This window comes from Polypterus senegalus, chromosome 17, assembly GCF_016835505.1.
Source record: "Polypterus senegalus isolate Bchr_013 chromosome 17, ASM1683550v1, whole genome shotgun sequence".
Taxonomy (NCBI): domain Eukaryota; kingdom Metazoa; phylum Chordata; class Cladistia; order Polypteriformes; family Polypteridae; genus Polypterus; species Polypterus senegalus.
The window spans coordinates 12,073,766-12,090,412 of NC_053170.1; the positions used below are offsets into that span (position 1 = coordinate 12,073,766).

Sequence of the window (16,647 nt, forward strand, 5' to 3'; positions counted from 1 at the left end):
AGAACAACATCTAAAGAACTGCAGGCCTCACTTGCTTCAGGTAAGGTCGGTGTTCATGACTCAACTATAAGAAAGAGACTGGGCAAAAATGGCATGCATGGCAGAGTTCCAAGGCGAAAACCACTGACGACCAAAGAGAACATAAAGGCTCGTCTCACTTTTGCCAAAAAACATCTTGATGATCCCCAAGACTTTTGGAAAAATATTTTATAAACTGACGAAAGAAAAGTTGAACTATTTTGGAAGGTGTGCATCCCATTACATCTGGCATAAATGTAACACAGCATTTCAGAAAAAGACCATCATACCATCATATCCAGCGCCGCCACAAGTGGCAGCCATTCCAGCAGCTCCGTGTATGACTTTATCTTTCTACCTTTTTTTCTCTATTTCACTGATCACTTCTACCACTTTCGTTTATGTGGACTCGCTCCCTGGACACCTTTTACTACTTTTACTACTTGTGAATTTCCCCTTGGGATTAATAAAGCATCTATCTATCTATCTATCTATCTATCTATCTATCTATCTATCTATCTATCTATCTATCTATCTGTCTGTCTGTCTGTCTGTCTGTCTGTCTGTCTGCCTGTCTGTCTGTCTATTAGTAAAGCTTTGAGTTCTCCCAGGAGCACAGTGGCCTCAAAACTTGCAGAACAGAAGACATTTCAAACCACCAGGACCCTTCCTGGAGTTGGCTGCCTGGCCAAACTGAGCAACTGAGCACAAATGGCCTTAGTCTGGGAGGTGACCAAAAAGCTGATGGCCATTCTAATAGAGTTTCATTAGTCCTCTGCTCAGATAGGAGAACCTGACCTTCTCAGTAGCACTCCATCAATCAGGCATTTATGGTAGAGTGGCCAGATGGAATCTACTTTTGAGTAAAAGATATTAAGATGGCATTTAAAGGATACTGAGAGCATGAGGAAAAAAAGATTCTCTGGTCAAATGGGTCAAAAACTGACCTCTTTGGGTAGAACTCCATGCACTGTGTCTGGCAAAGACCCAGCACTGCTCGTCACCTGCCTAATACCATCCCTACAGTGAAGCATGGTGGTGGCAGCAACAAGCTCAGGAGTACAAGGACAGAGAGACCAGTCAGAAATGAGGGAAGGATGAATGCAGCCAAATACAGGGAGGGTCTTGAAGAAAACCTTCTCCAGAGTGCACACCACACCTCAGACCGGGGGGCGATGGTTCACTTTAATGACCTGAAGTGTACTGCAAAGACAATGATGGAGGGGCTTTAGGACATGTTTCTGACTGCCCTTGAGAAAGCCAGTACCTACACCCCATAGATAATGAGTGGAGAAACGTTAAGATGGCAGTGTACAGAAGCCTCTCATCTAATCTAACAGAGTCTGAATGGTTCTGCCAGGAAGAGTGGGATAAACTGCCCAAATCCAGGCATGCAAAACATGTAGAGTCCTACCAAGGAGACTCAAAGCTGGAATTGCTCCCAAGGGGGCTTTTACAAAGTACTGATTGAAGGGTCTGAATACTTCTATGGATGAGAGGTTTTAATGTTTGACTTTGAATGAATTTGCCAACTTTTCTGAAAATATGTTTTCACTTTGTTATTGTAAGCTACTGAATGTAGATTGATGGGCAAAAATGGGAAATGTATTTATTTAAAATTAAATATACAACAAAATAAATTATTCAGAAAGTGACCTGAAGTATCAACTGTATGCCTAGCATGATGGGGTGAAGGATCTGAGGTTTGAACCCCCCCTCCCCGATATATTTTATGAGTGTTCTTACTGATTGATCATAGACAAAGTTATGATTCATGCACTTTCTCATCTCCCCGGCCCAGGCCCTGTTTATCAAAGACGTCCCGTGAAATAAAAAGCCTTAACTGAGTAGTCTGCTGTCAATTTATCCAACATTATTTGAGAAGTTTGAACAACTTGAATAACAAAGACAATTCCAAAGTGATTCACATGTGTTAAACAAAACTGTTTTACAGAAGCGAGTAGCAGCCCGATTACTTTTTGCCATAATGTTTCTGTAGAGCATTCCCAGGTATACATCACTAAATGTCAGACATTACATCACAGGTGGCCTGTGTTATTATTACTATTAGAAGGCTTAAATAAGCATTCGCATAGTGAGCTTTGTGATTTCAAGTAATGTTATCTTGTGCTTTATTCTCTTTATTTTTTACCTGTAAACGTGTACAGCGCTCATGGTTGCGTTAAACTAAGAGTCGTGGGGTCGGAGTCTATCTCGACAACAGTAGACCCAAGTCTAGAACCAGATCTGGACGGCCCATCGTAGGCCACACCCACATGAGAAGGGCAATTAAAATAATTAATTAACCTCGGATGTGGTAATAAAACGCAAGACTAAACAGGGTGGACGTGCAGAATCAAAACAGAGAATCCTGGAACTGAACCACTGCAGCGCCGTGTCACACTTAAAAAAACGTGTGCTGCTTAAGTTCAATCAATTTACAAAGCATGTTAAATCAGCGTTGTACCATTAATATTAATAATGACAATGATAATAAACTTGTCACTTATGTAGCATCAGGACAACAAAATACACAAACTTACATTTGAGAAGCTTTCCATAGCTTTTGCATAGAGTCCTTTTATGAACAGCTGATCGCCTTCTGCCATGTATATGGTGAAGGTGCACTTGGGTCCCTGGTCTTCTTTTTCGTGGTCGTCAGCCATGATTTCCTTTAAATTTTGCCTAAAACTATTATTCTTATTTTAATTTAGTGAATCTAAATAAGGGAGCCTCGAAGCCGCGCTTCTTCGCGCGGAGCGGTGTTGAACAGCGTGTTGCGGTATCTTAGCAACCGGAGAAACATAGGCAACGTGACGTCATCAGACTTGCAAAGCAGTCCGGTGTTTTTTTTCCTTCTTCTTTTGCCGCTAGATGTCGCCACTGCGTTGAGTCCGTGAGCCAAAGCAAGCCTGTAACACAAGAAGAGAAAACGAGATCGCAGTGAACTGGATGGCGACGAGACGTGCGAGCAAATTCATGGACAGACTGATTATTTCAGAGCCACATCAGAGAGTGTATCTCGGCAGCACGGGGCATATGAGAAGTAGGGTGCCAGTCTAGTGCTGGGCACACTTATAGAGGTCTCTTTGGAATCCCTGGTGAACCTAAGCAGCACGTCTTTGGGGAGATAGTAAAGACAACAGTGTGCATAGAGCAAAAGCTTACATCCGTTTTCAGTTTAGTTTATATTTGTGTAGTGCTCTTCACTGAGTTCACAATCTTAAAAGTAAAGGGCCCGAGTGTTTTTTTCGGACTGATGTGATAGGACAACCATTTTTGGTTCCCAAAATGGGTCCTGCTTTTAAAAAGACTCTCTTTGCAACACAAGCTAAGTCCAGGTTTACTAATCTGTTGATATCCTCCTGGGTAGCCATTCATACATTAAAGATTTCAGTTTGTTTTTCTACATATTAGGAAGTTTTTTAAAGCAGAAACAACCAATTTCATATGCACAGACCCCTTCCCAGAATGAAATGGCAATGCTAAGCAATAGTTCTACAAGGAACCCCACAACCCAAAAACATAACATAACATATAACTTACCATTAAAGAAAAACTGATTTTTAAGAGTGCAGGCAACAGATTGCTGTGACAAGTTCACAAGAAGAATGCAGTTATAAATTGTAAAAATTACTAAAAACAGAATATTGCAATCTGCTCAGTTAGGTGTCATGTTGCTTCACTTTGTTTTGCATCCATAAATGGCTAACACAATACATCGCTCTACTACTAAATCTAGAATTAGTCCACATAAAGTAAGATTTGTTTAATGAAACAAAAAAAACAAAGTAGTTTGAAACTGATTGACATAATTGGAAACTAATAGTTTTTGTCAATGTATGAATTATTTCCATTTCATTTCCTCTCCCACATATCCAGTTCTCCATGAAAGGGAGCTGGTGCCTAACTGACACACACCAGTGGCAAAACGGGGGGTCCTACAATCCATCCATTTTCCAACCCGCTGAATCCGAACACAGGGGTCTGCTGGAGCCAATCCCAGCCACACAAGGCAGGAACCAATCCCGGGCAGGGTGCCAACCCACTGCAGGACACACACAAACACCAAGGCCAATTTAGAATCACCAATCCACCTAACCTGCATGTCTTTGAACTGTGGGAGGAAACCCATGCAGACAACATGCAAACTCCACGCAGGGAGATCCCAGGAAGCGAACCCGGGTCTCCTAAGTGCGAGGCAGCAGCGCTACCACTGCGCCACTGTGCCGCCCAGGGCCAACAATTGTGACAAAAATCAAAACACTTAATGGACACCATCCTCTACAACCAACCACCATCCCCCTGGGAAATCTAGAAACACTGGGCCATTGGCAGAGCCAGCAGGAAGCGGAGGAATACTCACCCCGAGCCCCAACCAAAAACACTGGACATTGTCATCCCCAACCGTCCAACCCCATGGAAACCATCCTATTCATCCATTCAACCATCATGCTCCCCAGCCCACCTCGTAAACTCCATTCCCACTGTACTGGGTACCAGCCTTCCGTAGGACAATCTCCTGCTCAGGTCATTTTAGTGCAATAAAAGCCTAAGTGTCCGTGTCTCCAAGTGTGTGTCCATCCTGTTGCTATGTCTCTGTCATTTCAACAGATGGCGCACCACAAACATTAACCCTGCTTTTACAAATCCCATAGAGAATGGCATATAACAGAGGCATATGCATTGCATGGTGCACTGCAAACTTTAACGCTGAGGTCTACATTGGTTACTTAGAATTCAAGCCGTCTTAGATGGGTGGCATAGCAAGTTAATCACTAAAGCCAGGCTTTCAGACAAGAGAAGTAAACAGGAGTGCCCAGACAAATGCAAACTCCGCACAGATGGCTGCCAGACTGGCAAACTCCGCACAGATGGCTGCCAGACTGGAATTCAAAACCTGTGCCACCATGCAAATAATGAAATTAGCTTTCATTTAATTTACAAAATATACAGTCGTGGCCAAAAGTTTTGAGCATGACACAAGTGTTAGTTTTCACAAAGTTTGCTGCTACAGTGCTTTTAGATCTTTTTGTCAGATGTTTCTATGGTGTACTGAGGTAGAATTACAAGCATTTCAATTGACAATTATATGACGTTTATGAAAAGAGTCCATAATTGCAGTGTTGGCCCTTCTTTCTTTTTCAAGACCTCTGCAATTCGCCCTGGCATGCTGCCAATCAACTTCTAGGCCAAATCTTCACTGATGGCATCCCATTTTTGCAGAATCAATGCTTGGAGTTTGTCAGAATTGGTGGGTTTTTTCTTTGTCCACCCACCTCTTGACCACAAGTTCTCAACGGGATTAAGGTCTGGGGAGTTTCTTGGCCATGGACCCAAAATTTCGATGTTTCTTTCCCCGAGCCACTTAGTTCTCGCTTTTGTCTTATGGCCCCGGTGCTCCATCATGTTGCTCAACAAGCTGTTCTTAGATGATTGGGAGAAGTTGCTCTCAGAGGATGTTTTGGTACCAATCTTTATTCATGGCTGTGTTCTTAGGCACTGCCAGTGCAGAGCTTGCTCAGGAATGGCAGCAGGCAGGTGTGAGTGAGGTGATGACTTGTGGAGGATGGCCTGGTGGGTGTCAAGAAGGGCAGCAAAGAAGCCAAAAAAAACATCGGGGACAGACTGATATTCTGGGATTGGACTGCTGGGGTCAAGTCACTTTCTCTAAAGAATCCCCTTTCCAATTGTTTGGGGCATCCGGAAAAAAGAAAAGGTGAACAACGCTACCATCAGTCCTGTGTCAGGCCAACAGTAAAGCATCCTGAGACCATTCATGTCACGTGGGGCTGCTTCTCAGCCAAGGCAGTGGGCTCACACACAATTTTGCCTAAGAACACAGCCATGAATAAAGAATGGGACCAAAACATCCTCCAAGAGCATCTTCTCCCAACCATCCAAGAACAGTTTGGTGACCAACATGATGGAGCACAGCGGCATAAGGCAAAAGGAACAAAATACAAGTGGAACCTCGAGATACAAGTTTAATTCGTTCCAGCACTGAGCTTGTATAGCAAATTTCTCGTATCTAGAACAAACTTCCCCATTGAAAATAATGGAAATCCAGTTAATCCGTTGCGTACCCCCAAAAAATCAACATAAAAATCAATTTTCCTAACAAATAACACTGATAAATAATATATACAAGTGGAACCTTGGCTTGCGAGTAACTTGGTTTACGAGTGTCTTGCAAGACGAGCTAAATTTTTTTGATTAGTTTTGACTTGATAAAACGAGCGATGTCTTGCAATATGAGTAGTATGGATACACTTTGTCTGCTGAGCGTCATGTGAGCATAACTGAGCTGATGGTTCTCTCTCGTGCGCGTCTCTCTCTCTTTATCTCTCTCGCTCGCGCGCCTCTCTCTCTCTCTCTCCTTATCTCGCTCGCTCTCGCGCTCGCGCCTCTCTCTCTCTCTCTCCTCTTGAGGGTAGAGAAAAGCCAGCCAAAGTGACACCTTTTATTGGCTAACTAAAAAGATTACAATATGCAAGCTTTCAAGGCAACTCAGGCCCCTTCTTCAGGCAAGATGTAATCAAAGCTTGCATATTGTAATCTTTTTAATTAGCCAATAAAAAGTGTAATTTTTGGCTTTCTCTACATTCATAATGGCTAACACGGTACAACACCCTAGTACTCCTCTTGAGGGCAATCGTCTCCTATTCTCCGTCTGCATGTCCGCGATATTTTTGGATACGCTTATACGGCGAACTGCTACAGCGAAACAATGAAATCACAAGCGCACACGTTACGGGAGAACAAGGAACACTGAGTGAGCTGACGCGGCTGGCAGTGTCAGCTTGGGTGAATCCCGAGTCGAGGCGGATCAGGAAACGCGTCACGCATAACCACAGCCTGGCTCGGGGCTCGTTACGCGAGACAATGCTTGTATTTATATCCAAATTTTTTGCTCATGCTTTCCTCGTATCTTGAATTTCTTGTATACAGAGCTGTTCGTATCTCGAGGTTCCACTGTATTGAAATTTTGGATCCATGGCAAGGAAACTCCCCAGATCTTAATCCCACTGAGAACTTGTGGTCAAGAGGTGGGTGGACAAAGAAGTTGATTGGCAGCATGGCAGGGTGAATTGCAGAAGTCTTGAAAAAGAAAGAAGGGCCAACACTGCAAATATTGACTGTTTGCATAAATTTAACGTAATTGTAAATAAAAGCCTTTGAAACTTATGAACTGCTTGTAATTCTACTTCAGTACACCATTGAAACATCTGACACAAAGATCTAAAAACACTGAAGCAGCAGACTTTGTGAAAACCAACACTTGGGGCATTCTCAGAACCTTTGACCATGACTGGACATTTCCAAAATTGTTGATTTTCTCTTTTCTAAGAGCACTGATAGAATGTTTTGTGGACCTGAGCAGATCGACATTCCTGAGACCTTCACCTTTCTTTATTTTCAGATATTGTAGTGGTGAGGCGGCCTTCTGCTGTTATGCACCTAAAATCTGGAATAGCCTGCCAATAGGAATTCGCCAGGCTAATACAGTAGAGCACTTTAAAACACTGCTGAAAACACATTACTTTAACATGGCCTTTTTATAACTTCACTTTAACTTAATCCTGATACTCTGTATGTTCAATTCTTCATAATAATTATTCACAGTGGCTCCAAAATCCATACTGACCCCTACTCTCTCTTCTGTTTCTTTTTCCGGTTTCTTTGTGGTGGTGGCCTGCGTCACCACCACCTACTCAAAGCATCATGATGCACCAACATTGATGGACTGAAAGCCAGAAGTCTACGTGACCATCATCATCAGGTCCTTCCATGAAAACCCTGAATACAAAGAGGACTGTTTGACTTATGTTAGGTAGAATGCCCAGAGGGGACTGGGTGGTCTCTTGGTCTGGAACCCCTACAGATTTTATTTTTTTTTTCTCCAGCCTTTGGAGGTTTTTGTTTTTCTGTCCACCCTGGCCATCGGACCTTACTCTTATTCTATGTTAATTAATGTTGACTTATGTTTATTTTTTATTGTGTCTTCTATTTTTCTATTCATTTTGTAAAGCACTTTGAGCTACATTTTTTTGTATGAATATGTGCTATATAAATAAATGTTGATTGATTGATGTGGGACACAGTTTGATGGTTGGGTTTTGGCTCATTTTGTATCTCATTATTGTTTGGCTGCTAATTAAGGAAAAAGAAAACAATTAAGGGGTTTGAGTCTTCAATAATAATAAATAATAATAAATTTTATTTATATTGCACTTCATATTTTAGAAATCTCAGAGTGCTACAGAGTAAAAACAAACAAAAAAAATAATAAAACAAGAAAATCTATGTATGCTTTAACAAAATATCTTTCTAAAAAGATGAGTTTTTAGATTCCCTTTAAAAACATTAGTCGACTGTGGGGCTCTCAGGTAATCAGGGAGGGCGTTCCACAGTCTCGGCGCCACAAATGAAAAAGCCCTATCACCCATACTGCGAAGCTTGGTTCTAGGGACTTGGAGAGTGTTAGTGTGTACAGAGCGGAGAGTGTGTGAGGAGGTATGAGGGGTAAGGAGTTCCTGTAAGTAAAGGGGGGCATGTCCATAGATGCACTGATGGGTGAGGAGAACGACCTTGAACTCAATTCTGAGTGGGACAGGGAGCCAATGAAGGGTTTTCAGGATTGGGGTGATATGGTCATGCTTTCGCACCCTCATCAGGATCCTGGCAGCACAATTCTGAATATACTGGAGTCTCTGAATACTCTTGCCAGGAATCCCGATGAGGAGCGCATTACAGTAATCCAACCTGTTCTTCAAGAACAAGTCAATGAAAATTATTTCAAAAGAAATTAATTAGCAGCAAAAAACAGGACACTAATTAAGAAAAGAGTGAGAATGAAAACCTGCAGCCACTGCGGCCCTTCAGGTCCGGAGTTGGAGACCTCTGATTCAGAGTGATTGAAATATTAAGAGGGCATCAAGTGTGGGCAACATTGCCACTTTCTTGTAAAGGGTTTATCAAGGTTATTGAAGTCACTCCTCCATAATCAGAACAGTGGCGGTAAAAGCAGGACATGGTTTGGTTACTAAGTGGCATAAAACCAAAAGAGCAGCGCTGTTCTTTGTGTCGCAACAACGCCCACGTGTGACGACGCCCGCGTGTTTTGTTGGTTTGAGCTGGTGATGGTGAATCCTTTTAGAGAGACTCTTATGCAGAGTATTGCAGAGTGACTGGTAATTGGCTGCCCTGAAAACTTTGTCCGGCTAGGATTGCTGCGTGTATCTGTGCATGTTAATCTTCAACGGTGAGAGCAGATGAACCTAATAAGCAAACATTCCTGGTAAGTCTCACAAAGTTCACAATAATACAACAAGACAAACATGAAACATGATGCAGACGGAATCAGGCCTGATTCAAACTCAAGGGTCTCCCAAGCATGAGCTCCTCTGGTAGAACCCCAGCCCACCCTAAAAATGCAATCCAATATAATGGAGGTCATCTTTTCTATAAAAAAAATATGTAGTAACTTCCAAAAAGTCATTCATCCTCAAATTATTCTATTTCTTCCAAGAAATATCATGATTAGGTCTGCAAAAAAGAAACACCAAGGAATTATTACTCAACCTCCTAGTAACATCACATGTTTGTGCTTTTAATAGATTAGCATAAATAACGCAGTCCTCTGGTCAGAAGAGAAGAGCTAATAGAGCCAATGCTGACAGCGAACTTCACTCCATTAAGTCGGCAATAAAAATGATAAAAAAACTAACAATCACTAAGTGTGAGAAAGAGCAGAAGACTGAGAACAATTCCCAGTTAAAATACAAATTACTAACAGACCTAGTACACATCAATACAGATTTGGTTAAAACACACACAGAACAAGACAGACACTTACTAAACAAAAAGTGAAGCCAACAATATCTGTCCATTAATGAACTGATGAATTATGGCAAGTTGACAATTCAGTTCAATTCAAAACCTTTACTGCCATTATACATACAAGGAGATTTGGGAGATACTACTCCTGATTAATATAAATTCAAACACAGAACCACAACAGCAGTAAATACATACAAGGTTAGGTATGAAGTGCTACACATATCATTTACATTTCTACAGAGAATTTGGAATCTTGAATTTCACCGGATTTAAGAATTTAACTCATATAAAAAAGCAAACATACGGTTAGATAAGTGAGCACTGCCTCAGAGAGCCCCAAACCTAAACCTTATGTATCTATCTATCTATCTATCTATCTATCTATCTATCTATCTATCTATCTATCTATCTATCTATCTATCTATCTGTCTGTCTGTCTGTCTGTCTATCTATTATATAGCGTCTTTCATATCTATCTATCTATCTATCTATCTATCTATCTATCTATCTATCTTTCTGTCTATCTATTATATAGCATCTTTCATATCTATCTATCTATCTATCTATCTATCTATCTATCTATCTATCTATCATATAGTGCCTTTCACTCTATCTATCTATCTATCTATCTATCTATCTATTATATAGCGTCTTTCATATCTATCTATCTATCTATTTTATATAGCGTCTTTCATATCTATCTATCTATCTATCTATCTATCTATCTATCTATCTATCTATCTATCTATCTGTCTGTCTATCTGTCTAACTGTCTATCTATTATATAGCATCTTTCATATCTATCTATCTATCTATCTATCTATCTATCTATCTATCTATTATATAGCGCCTTTATATCTATCTATCTATCGATTATATAGTGCCTTTCAGATCTATCTATCTAAAGCTGGCATTATATTTACAAGGTTATAAAAATACTCCGATTAACTCTGTTCATTTCAGTTTGCAAGACCACATCAAGCAGCAAACGAAAAACAGAATCAGACTTTAAAAGTTCTTGATCTGCATACTCAGCTTCAAGTATGACATCCCTGATGAGAATGAATATATAATGTGTAGAATAATATATATTTGGCAACAGATACCTTTATTGATTAGATATGTAAATGCCATAAAAATAAAAAGTATTTTTAATTGATCTTAATATATTTCAGAAAGTGTGGTGATTGGTGTCCTGTCCACAATTTACTCCTACTTTGCACAGTTACTACCAGGATTGGCTATGGATTAAACTGAGCATAAAAGTATACAAAATTAGTTTGCAGTGATTTAATGTTATTAACGCCCCCAATGAGATGCTGGTGAAGCCAGATTGGCTGTTTGTGACTATGAGTGTAGGTTCAGTCCAGGGTTCTTTCCTGCTGCCAGGATAAGATCCACCTTCTGACTCTGAACTGGAATAAACAGGATTGAGAACATTATATAATATTTTAACAATAGATGTGATTGTTGTTGGATATATTATTAAATGGAAGTAAAACTAATTTAAGATGAAAGTAGAAATCTGTGTCTAGTTAGGTTTTATATTGGCATAGAAAAGGTTGTTTAATTTGATTGATACCAAGAAAGGACTAATTAATGTATTCAAGTACAGGTTGCGATAATAGCCTTCAGTCTGTATATAGGTTAAGAATTTACAGTCGAATAAGAATTTCACAATACTCTGTACTTTAATTTAATATTGTTTCTTTGTATCAGTATACTGCTGCTGGATTATGTGAATTTCCCCTTGGGATTAATAAAGTATCTATCTATCTATCTATCTATCTATCTATCTATCTATCTATCTATCTATCTATCTATCTATCTATCTATCTATCTATCTATCTATTTTTATCAATAGTAATAGTAACAATAGACCTGAACTACATATCCCAGGATGCTCTGTAGTAAGTCGCCAAAACTGACTGGTTATGACGACAACAGCTTGCGCGCCAATCGCTAGCACGTAACTTGGAAGACCGCGCTGGAAGATGGCTGCGTCCGTGTGGTGAAGGTTTTGTTTGTTTTTACTTTTGTATTATTTCAGCTTTAGCCTAACGCGGCCGTGAAAACTAAAAGGCAGGTACGTGCAGACGAGAAACACATGGTTCTTCTTTTTTATTTTATTTTATTAATGCTAAAGGTAAAGGGTGTTACAGAAAAAACGGAATGATTAATGGGTCTGACAACTGTAGTACTCTGAAGTAACGCTCGCTGAAGGATTGTTGCCCGGCGCTATGGGGGTCTTTCATGTCCTTATTTCTGCGTGTCTGTGCTTTTTCCACCAATACTCCACTCCAAAGACAAGTAGGTTAGTTAAACTGGCGAGTCTAAATTGGCCCATTGCCACCGTGACGAGAACTGACTTACTCCTACAGTTTACTGCATGAAGTAGCTTGGAAATGAATGAATGAAGGCGGAGATGTGGAGATACAACATTGTAAAAGTACCTTAAGAAATGCAAGTCAGTTAAAAACAGTATCATTTTTGTTAAACGTACACTTAGCCATAATGGTAATTTATATAATGTTATTGTATTTTTATGTTATTGGTAGAAACATTTAATATTAGTAGAAATAACATCTTGATGTTGTACTTTGTACATTAATCTTGATGAATATTGTACTGTAATAAATGCAATTCCTAGAGACATATTCTCTATTTTAAGAAGCTGTGGTTCTAGTCTAATGGAAACCATTTAAAGAATTTACAGCATGCATTAAATTACATTACAATACATCCATCTTTCAACAGTAATTCAGCCGTTGGAAGACCGGACGGTGTTAATGGTTGTAGATATTCTACGAGATATTGTAAGTTGATGTTTTCTTCTTCCGCACCATCACCACCAACAGTTTCAGCAGAGTTTATTGATACGCATTTAACCAATTTGCTGTGTAACAGATTGACAGTTTTCATGTCAATTCGTTTGACTTCATTGTTTCTCGGTGCTAGGATTGCCCGTGTACTCATTTTTTCTGTTGATAACCTTTTGGGATGAAATTCTTCAGTAAGATTTGGACATAAGTCTTCTTTTGTTGGGAAGTTAAAGTAAGGAAAACGTAAAAAATTATAAGAGGGGACTGGGCGGTCTCTTGGTCTGGAACCCCTACAGATTTTATTTTTTTCTCCAGCCTTTTGAGTTTTTTTTTGTTTTTTCTGTCCACCCTGGCCATCGGACCTTACTCTTATTCTATGTTAATTAATGTTGACTTATGTTTATTTTTTATTGTGTCTTCTATTTTTCTATTCATTTTGTAAAGCACTTTCAGCTACATTTTTTTGTATGAATATGTGCTATGTAAATAAATGTTGATTGATTGATTGATTGAAGAGCTGAGAGTGCAGGAACTGTGTCTGACAAAAGCAATCACACGAATGAGAGGTGAGAGGACTGTGGGCTGTGAGCCGTTAACCGTAAATGGTTGAATAGTCTTGTCTCAATATTTTCTTTTATATTAGAGATATAGATGTGTGTGTGTGTGTGTGTATATATATATATATATATATAATACACACATACATACAACATATATAGATATAATAATACACACATACATACAGCATATATAGATATAATAATACACACATACATACAGCATATATAGATATAAAATATTGTATAACAACTATATCGTTGTACCACCTCATGTTATCTGTATTATAATCACAGAAGTGGTGACAGTTCTTTGTTAAAAAGGCTTTAAAGTGTATGAATAAAGTAGAGAATATTGAGCATATAGCTGGTAACTTGTTAGTGTAATGTAAATTGGTCGATATATGGGACATTCGATCATCATGTTTTAGGGTACATAGAGAGATACCTGATACTTCATTCGAAGGTCAAGGGCTACCTGGAAGGACTGCATACCTGAATGAATGCTTCCTACTTAGTGTTTTCTCCTACATATTGTGGACTTTATCCTTATTTAAATCACAGAAACATTTTTCCGTAAACTATATTTGATTTTTATTCTGTACCCGCTATTGTTTCTTGTTTGAAGGTGACCCAAGTGATATGTGTTCTTGTTTGTATTATATTATTTTATTGTTTTTAATTTTTAAATAAAAGATTTTGAAATATCAAAAAAGTCTGCGTTTAAAGTGAGGTATCAGAAATGAAAGCATGTGTGTCTTATGTTAGTTGTTTTCAAGTTCAGTCCTGGGGTCTGCTATCTCTGCCAATCTGTGTCACAATTTCCTACTGATTGGTTTCATTGTTTAATAGATGTATGTGTTTTCTTTGCTCATTCAAAAAATTATCATTAGATGAGTATTATGTTTAATCCAAATTTTTGATCTATGTTGATGTTTGCTCTAGCGATAAATGCACAATTTTACTTTTCCTGTTAATTTGTTTCTTTTAATTGTCATTATTAGAATTTGACAAGCCAAGCTGATAACAGGGATTAGACACTGAATGCCAAAAGGTTGCAACTGCTTATGTTAGGCTAACAGGCCATATAATAAATAATCGCTTAAATAAGCAGGACACCTTGAAAAGCGGAATGGAAGTCATGGTGAGGCTGGTGAAAATCTTTTAACAACCAAGATTAAAAACACTAAACTATCCTTATGTGACATACGTAAAACCACCGAGATAGTTAAAGGCCTGTTTATAATGAAACTTACTACTAATGAAAAGTATATGCAGGATTCACTGTAGAGAATAAATCAAATTAATGAATTAAAAAAATAACATGTACATAAAGTCAGCATAGTAATAGTGATCAAGTGGAGGAAAAAAATCAAATAAATGAAACGTGACAAAAATGAAAATTGCAATGATGCAAAAAAGAACAAAAAATATATTTATATACACACAAATATTAGTAGAGATGGCAACACACAAATAACTGGAAACTGGTAAATTGTGGGGTATACTAATGAAAGAATATGACATACGACGATTGTTCTGCCATTTGTAACTGTGTACGTGGATTGATTGTGGTATATTTAGTAAAACTGTGAAATTCACAGTTGCCATTAAAAATGGGGGCTGGCAGACAATGAGGAGGCAGCAAAAGGAAAGATTCAAAACTGGGCAAACACTTGGAAGATGTAGTTTAACATAAAAAAGTGAAAAAGGGTTACATGTGGGTAAAAGGAACATCAATTATAAATGTCTTACAGGAAGCAACTTCTGAAAAGGGTGTCGGAGATTTTGTTCATACAATATTTTCATCATCTAAGCCAGGGGTCCTCAATCACGGTCCTGGAGAGCCGCAGTGGCTGCAGGTTTTTGCTCCAACCCAGTTGCTTAATAAAAAGCACTTATTGCTAAAGTAACACTTCTGCTTCACTTTAGTGATTTTGAGCCCTTATTGCTTAATTTTGTCTTAAACAGCTATTTTAATTGCTCCTTATTAATAACATGCAAATGACAAGAGAGAGCAGTATTTCTCCATTTAGCTTATTTACATTTACACCTGTGTGTATTTATCTGCACTATTGGGTTTAATTAAATACTTGGAAGAAAAATGAGGAGAAAAAAGTGAAGGACTGAGAATTACTCGTCCATTTTAGCCTTCAAATCATTTGCATGATAGAAAGGGAAAGAAAATCTAGGATATGAGAATGACCTGACATAGCAGAGTTAATTTAATTTCATAGCTTGTTAGTGCTTTATTGGCAAGAATTGCTTTCTAATTAAGCAACCAGGTCAGAACAAAAACCTGCAGCCACTGCGGCTCTCCAGGACTGGGATTGAGGACCCCTGATCTAAGCAATATGCAGAAGCAATTAATAAGGCAAAATAAGAGTTAGTTTATATTGTAAGAACTGTTAGATAATTCAAAGGGCTGTTAAGCTCAGAATATGTAATGCAGTAGTGAGGCCTCATCTGGAGTCCTGTGTGCAGTTCTGGACATCACGCTACATGAAAGGCAGAGCAGCACTTGCAGCTGTGCAGAAGAGGGCAATCAAGTGCATCCCAGGACTTAAGGAGTTGTCATATTGTGACAGACTCAGAGAATTATACCTGTCTCGTCTCAAGCAGAGCAGGATTTCAGAATTTTTCAAGGCAATGATAAAGTAGATCAAACAAAATGTTTTCAACTAAACAGTAAATCACATATTCAGGAACACCAGTGGAATTTAAGAGGAAGTGCATTTAAGACTGAAGCCGGGAAGCATTACTGAAGAATTGTGGGAATCGACTACCGAGACATGGAGTTGAAACAGGAACCTTGACAACCTTTTAAGAAGAATCTGCACGAGATATTGGGTCATCTTCATTATTAGCTAAACAAATGAGCCTGATGAACTGAGTCGTCCCCTCTCACTGGTCAAATTTCTTATGTTCTGTTTTTAAAATTGTATAATTTTTCTTTCAAATATGTATATCCATTTTTTTCTCTTAAATTTGACTACCTCACAATTTACCCGTTTCCAGTTATTTCTGCTTATTCTTGACATTAATACATAAATTGCCACCTTCCAATTAAAATGTAACAGATCAAGTCCAAAACCCTATGCATTGCCACCATAACACAGAAACTGGGAAATAATGCTGCTTACTTAAATTGATCAAATATTTTGTTACATTGCCTCCCAAGTGTGAGACTGGTCTCTCTAAAAAAATATACCCCATAACACACATGCCGATATTTTAAATATTATAGAGTAGTGTAAATGTCCTTTAGAAACAAACCCTGTAAGAGAATCAGGCTGTGTCATTTTAAACAAATCAACTACATCATTTCTTTCAACCTTTGGAAAGTCTGGGGATAAAAAGCAGCAATTTATCATATAAAATATGGCGCAGAGCAAATTAATGTCTGC

The 16,647-nt window shown here is 38.7% G+C and overlaps 2 protein-coding genes across 4 annotated transcripts in view; one reads left to right on the top strand and one right to left on the bottom strand.

Annotated features, from left to right (window-relative positions):
- Positions 1 to 2,784, bottom strand: part of odad4 (outer dynein arm docking complex subunit 4) — a 65,793-nt gene extending 63,009 nt beyond the window's left edge. Inside the window, exon 1 of the mRNA XM_039740426.1 lies at positions 2,562 to 2,784. Within this exon, the coding sequence (XP_039596360.1) occupies positions 2,562 to 2,684 (123 nt within the window). The 5' untranslated portion in view covers positions 2,685 to 2,784. The remainder of the gene's footprint in view (positions 1 to 2,561) is intronic.
- Positions 2,785 to 11,827: 9,043 nt separating this feature from the next.
- The window catches only part of med24 (mediator complex subunit 24), a 52,299-nt gene continuing 47,479 nt past the window's right edge, over positions 11,828 to 16,647 (top strand). The window contains exon 1 of one of the 3 annotated variants that reach the window (XM_039739744.1): positions 11,828 to 11,947. The gene's annotated coding sequence lies outside the window, so the exon portion shown is untranslated. Of the gene's footprint in view, positions 11,948 to 12,645; positions 12,678 to 16,647 lie in introns of those variants that run through there. The other 2 variants (XM_039739746.1, XM_039739745.1) reach the window with 2 other exon arrangements.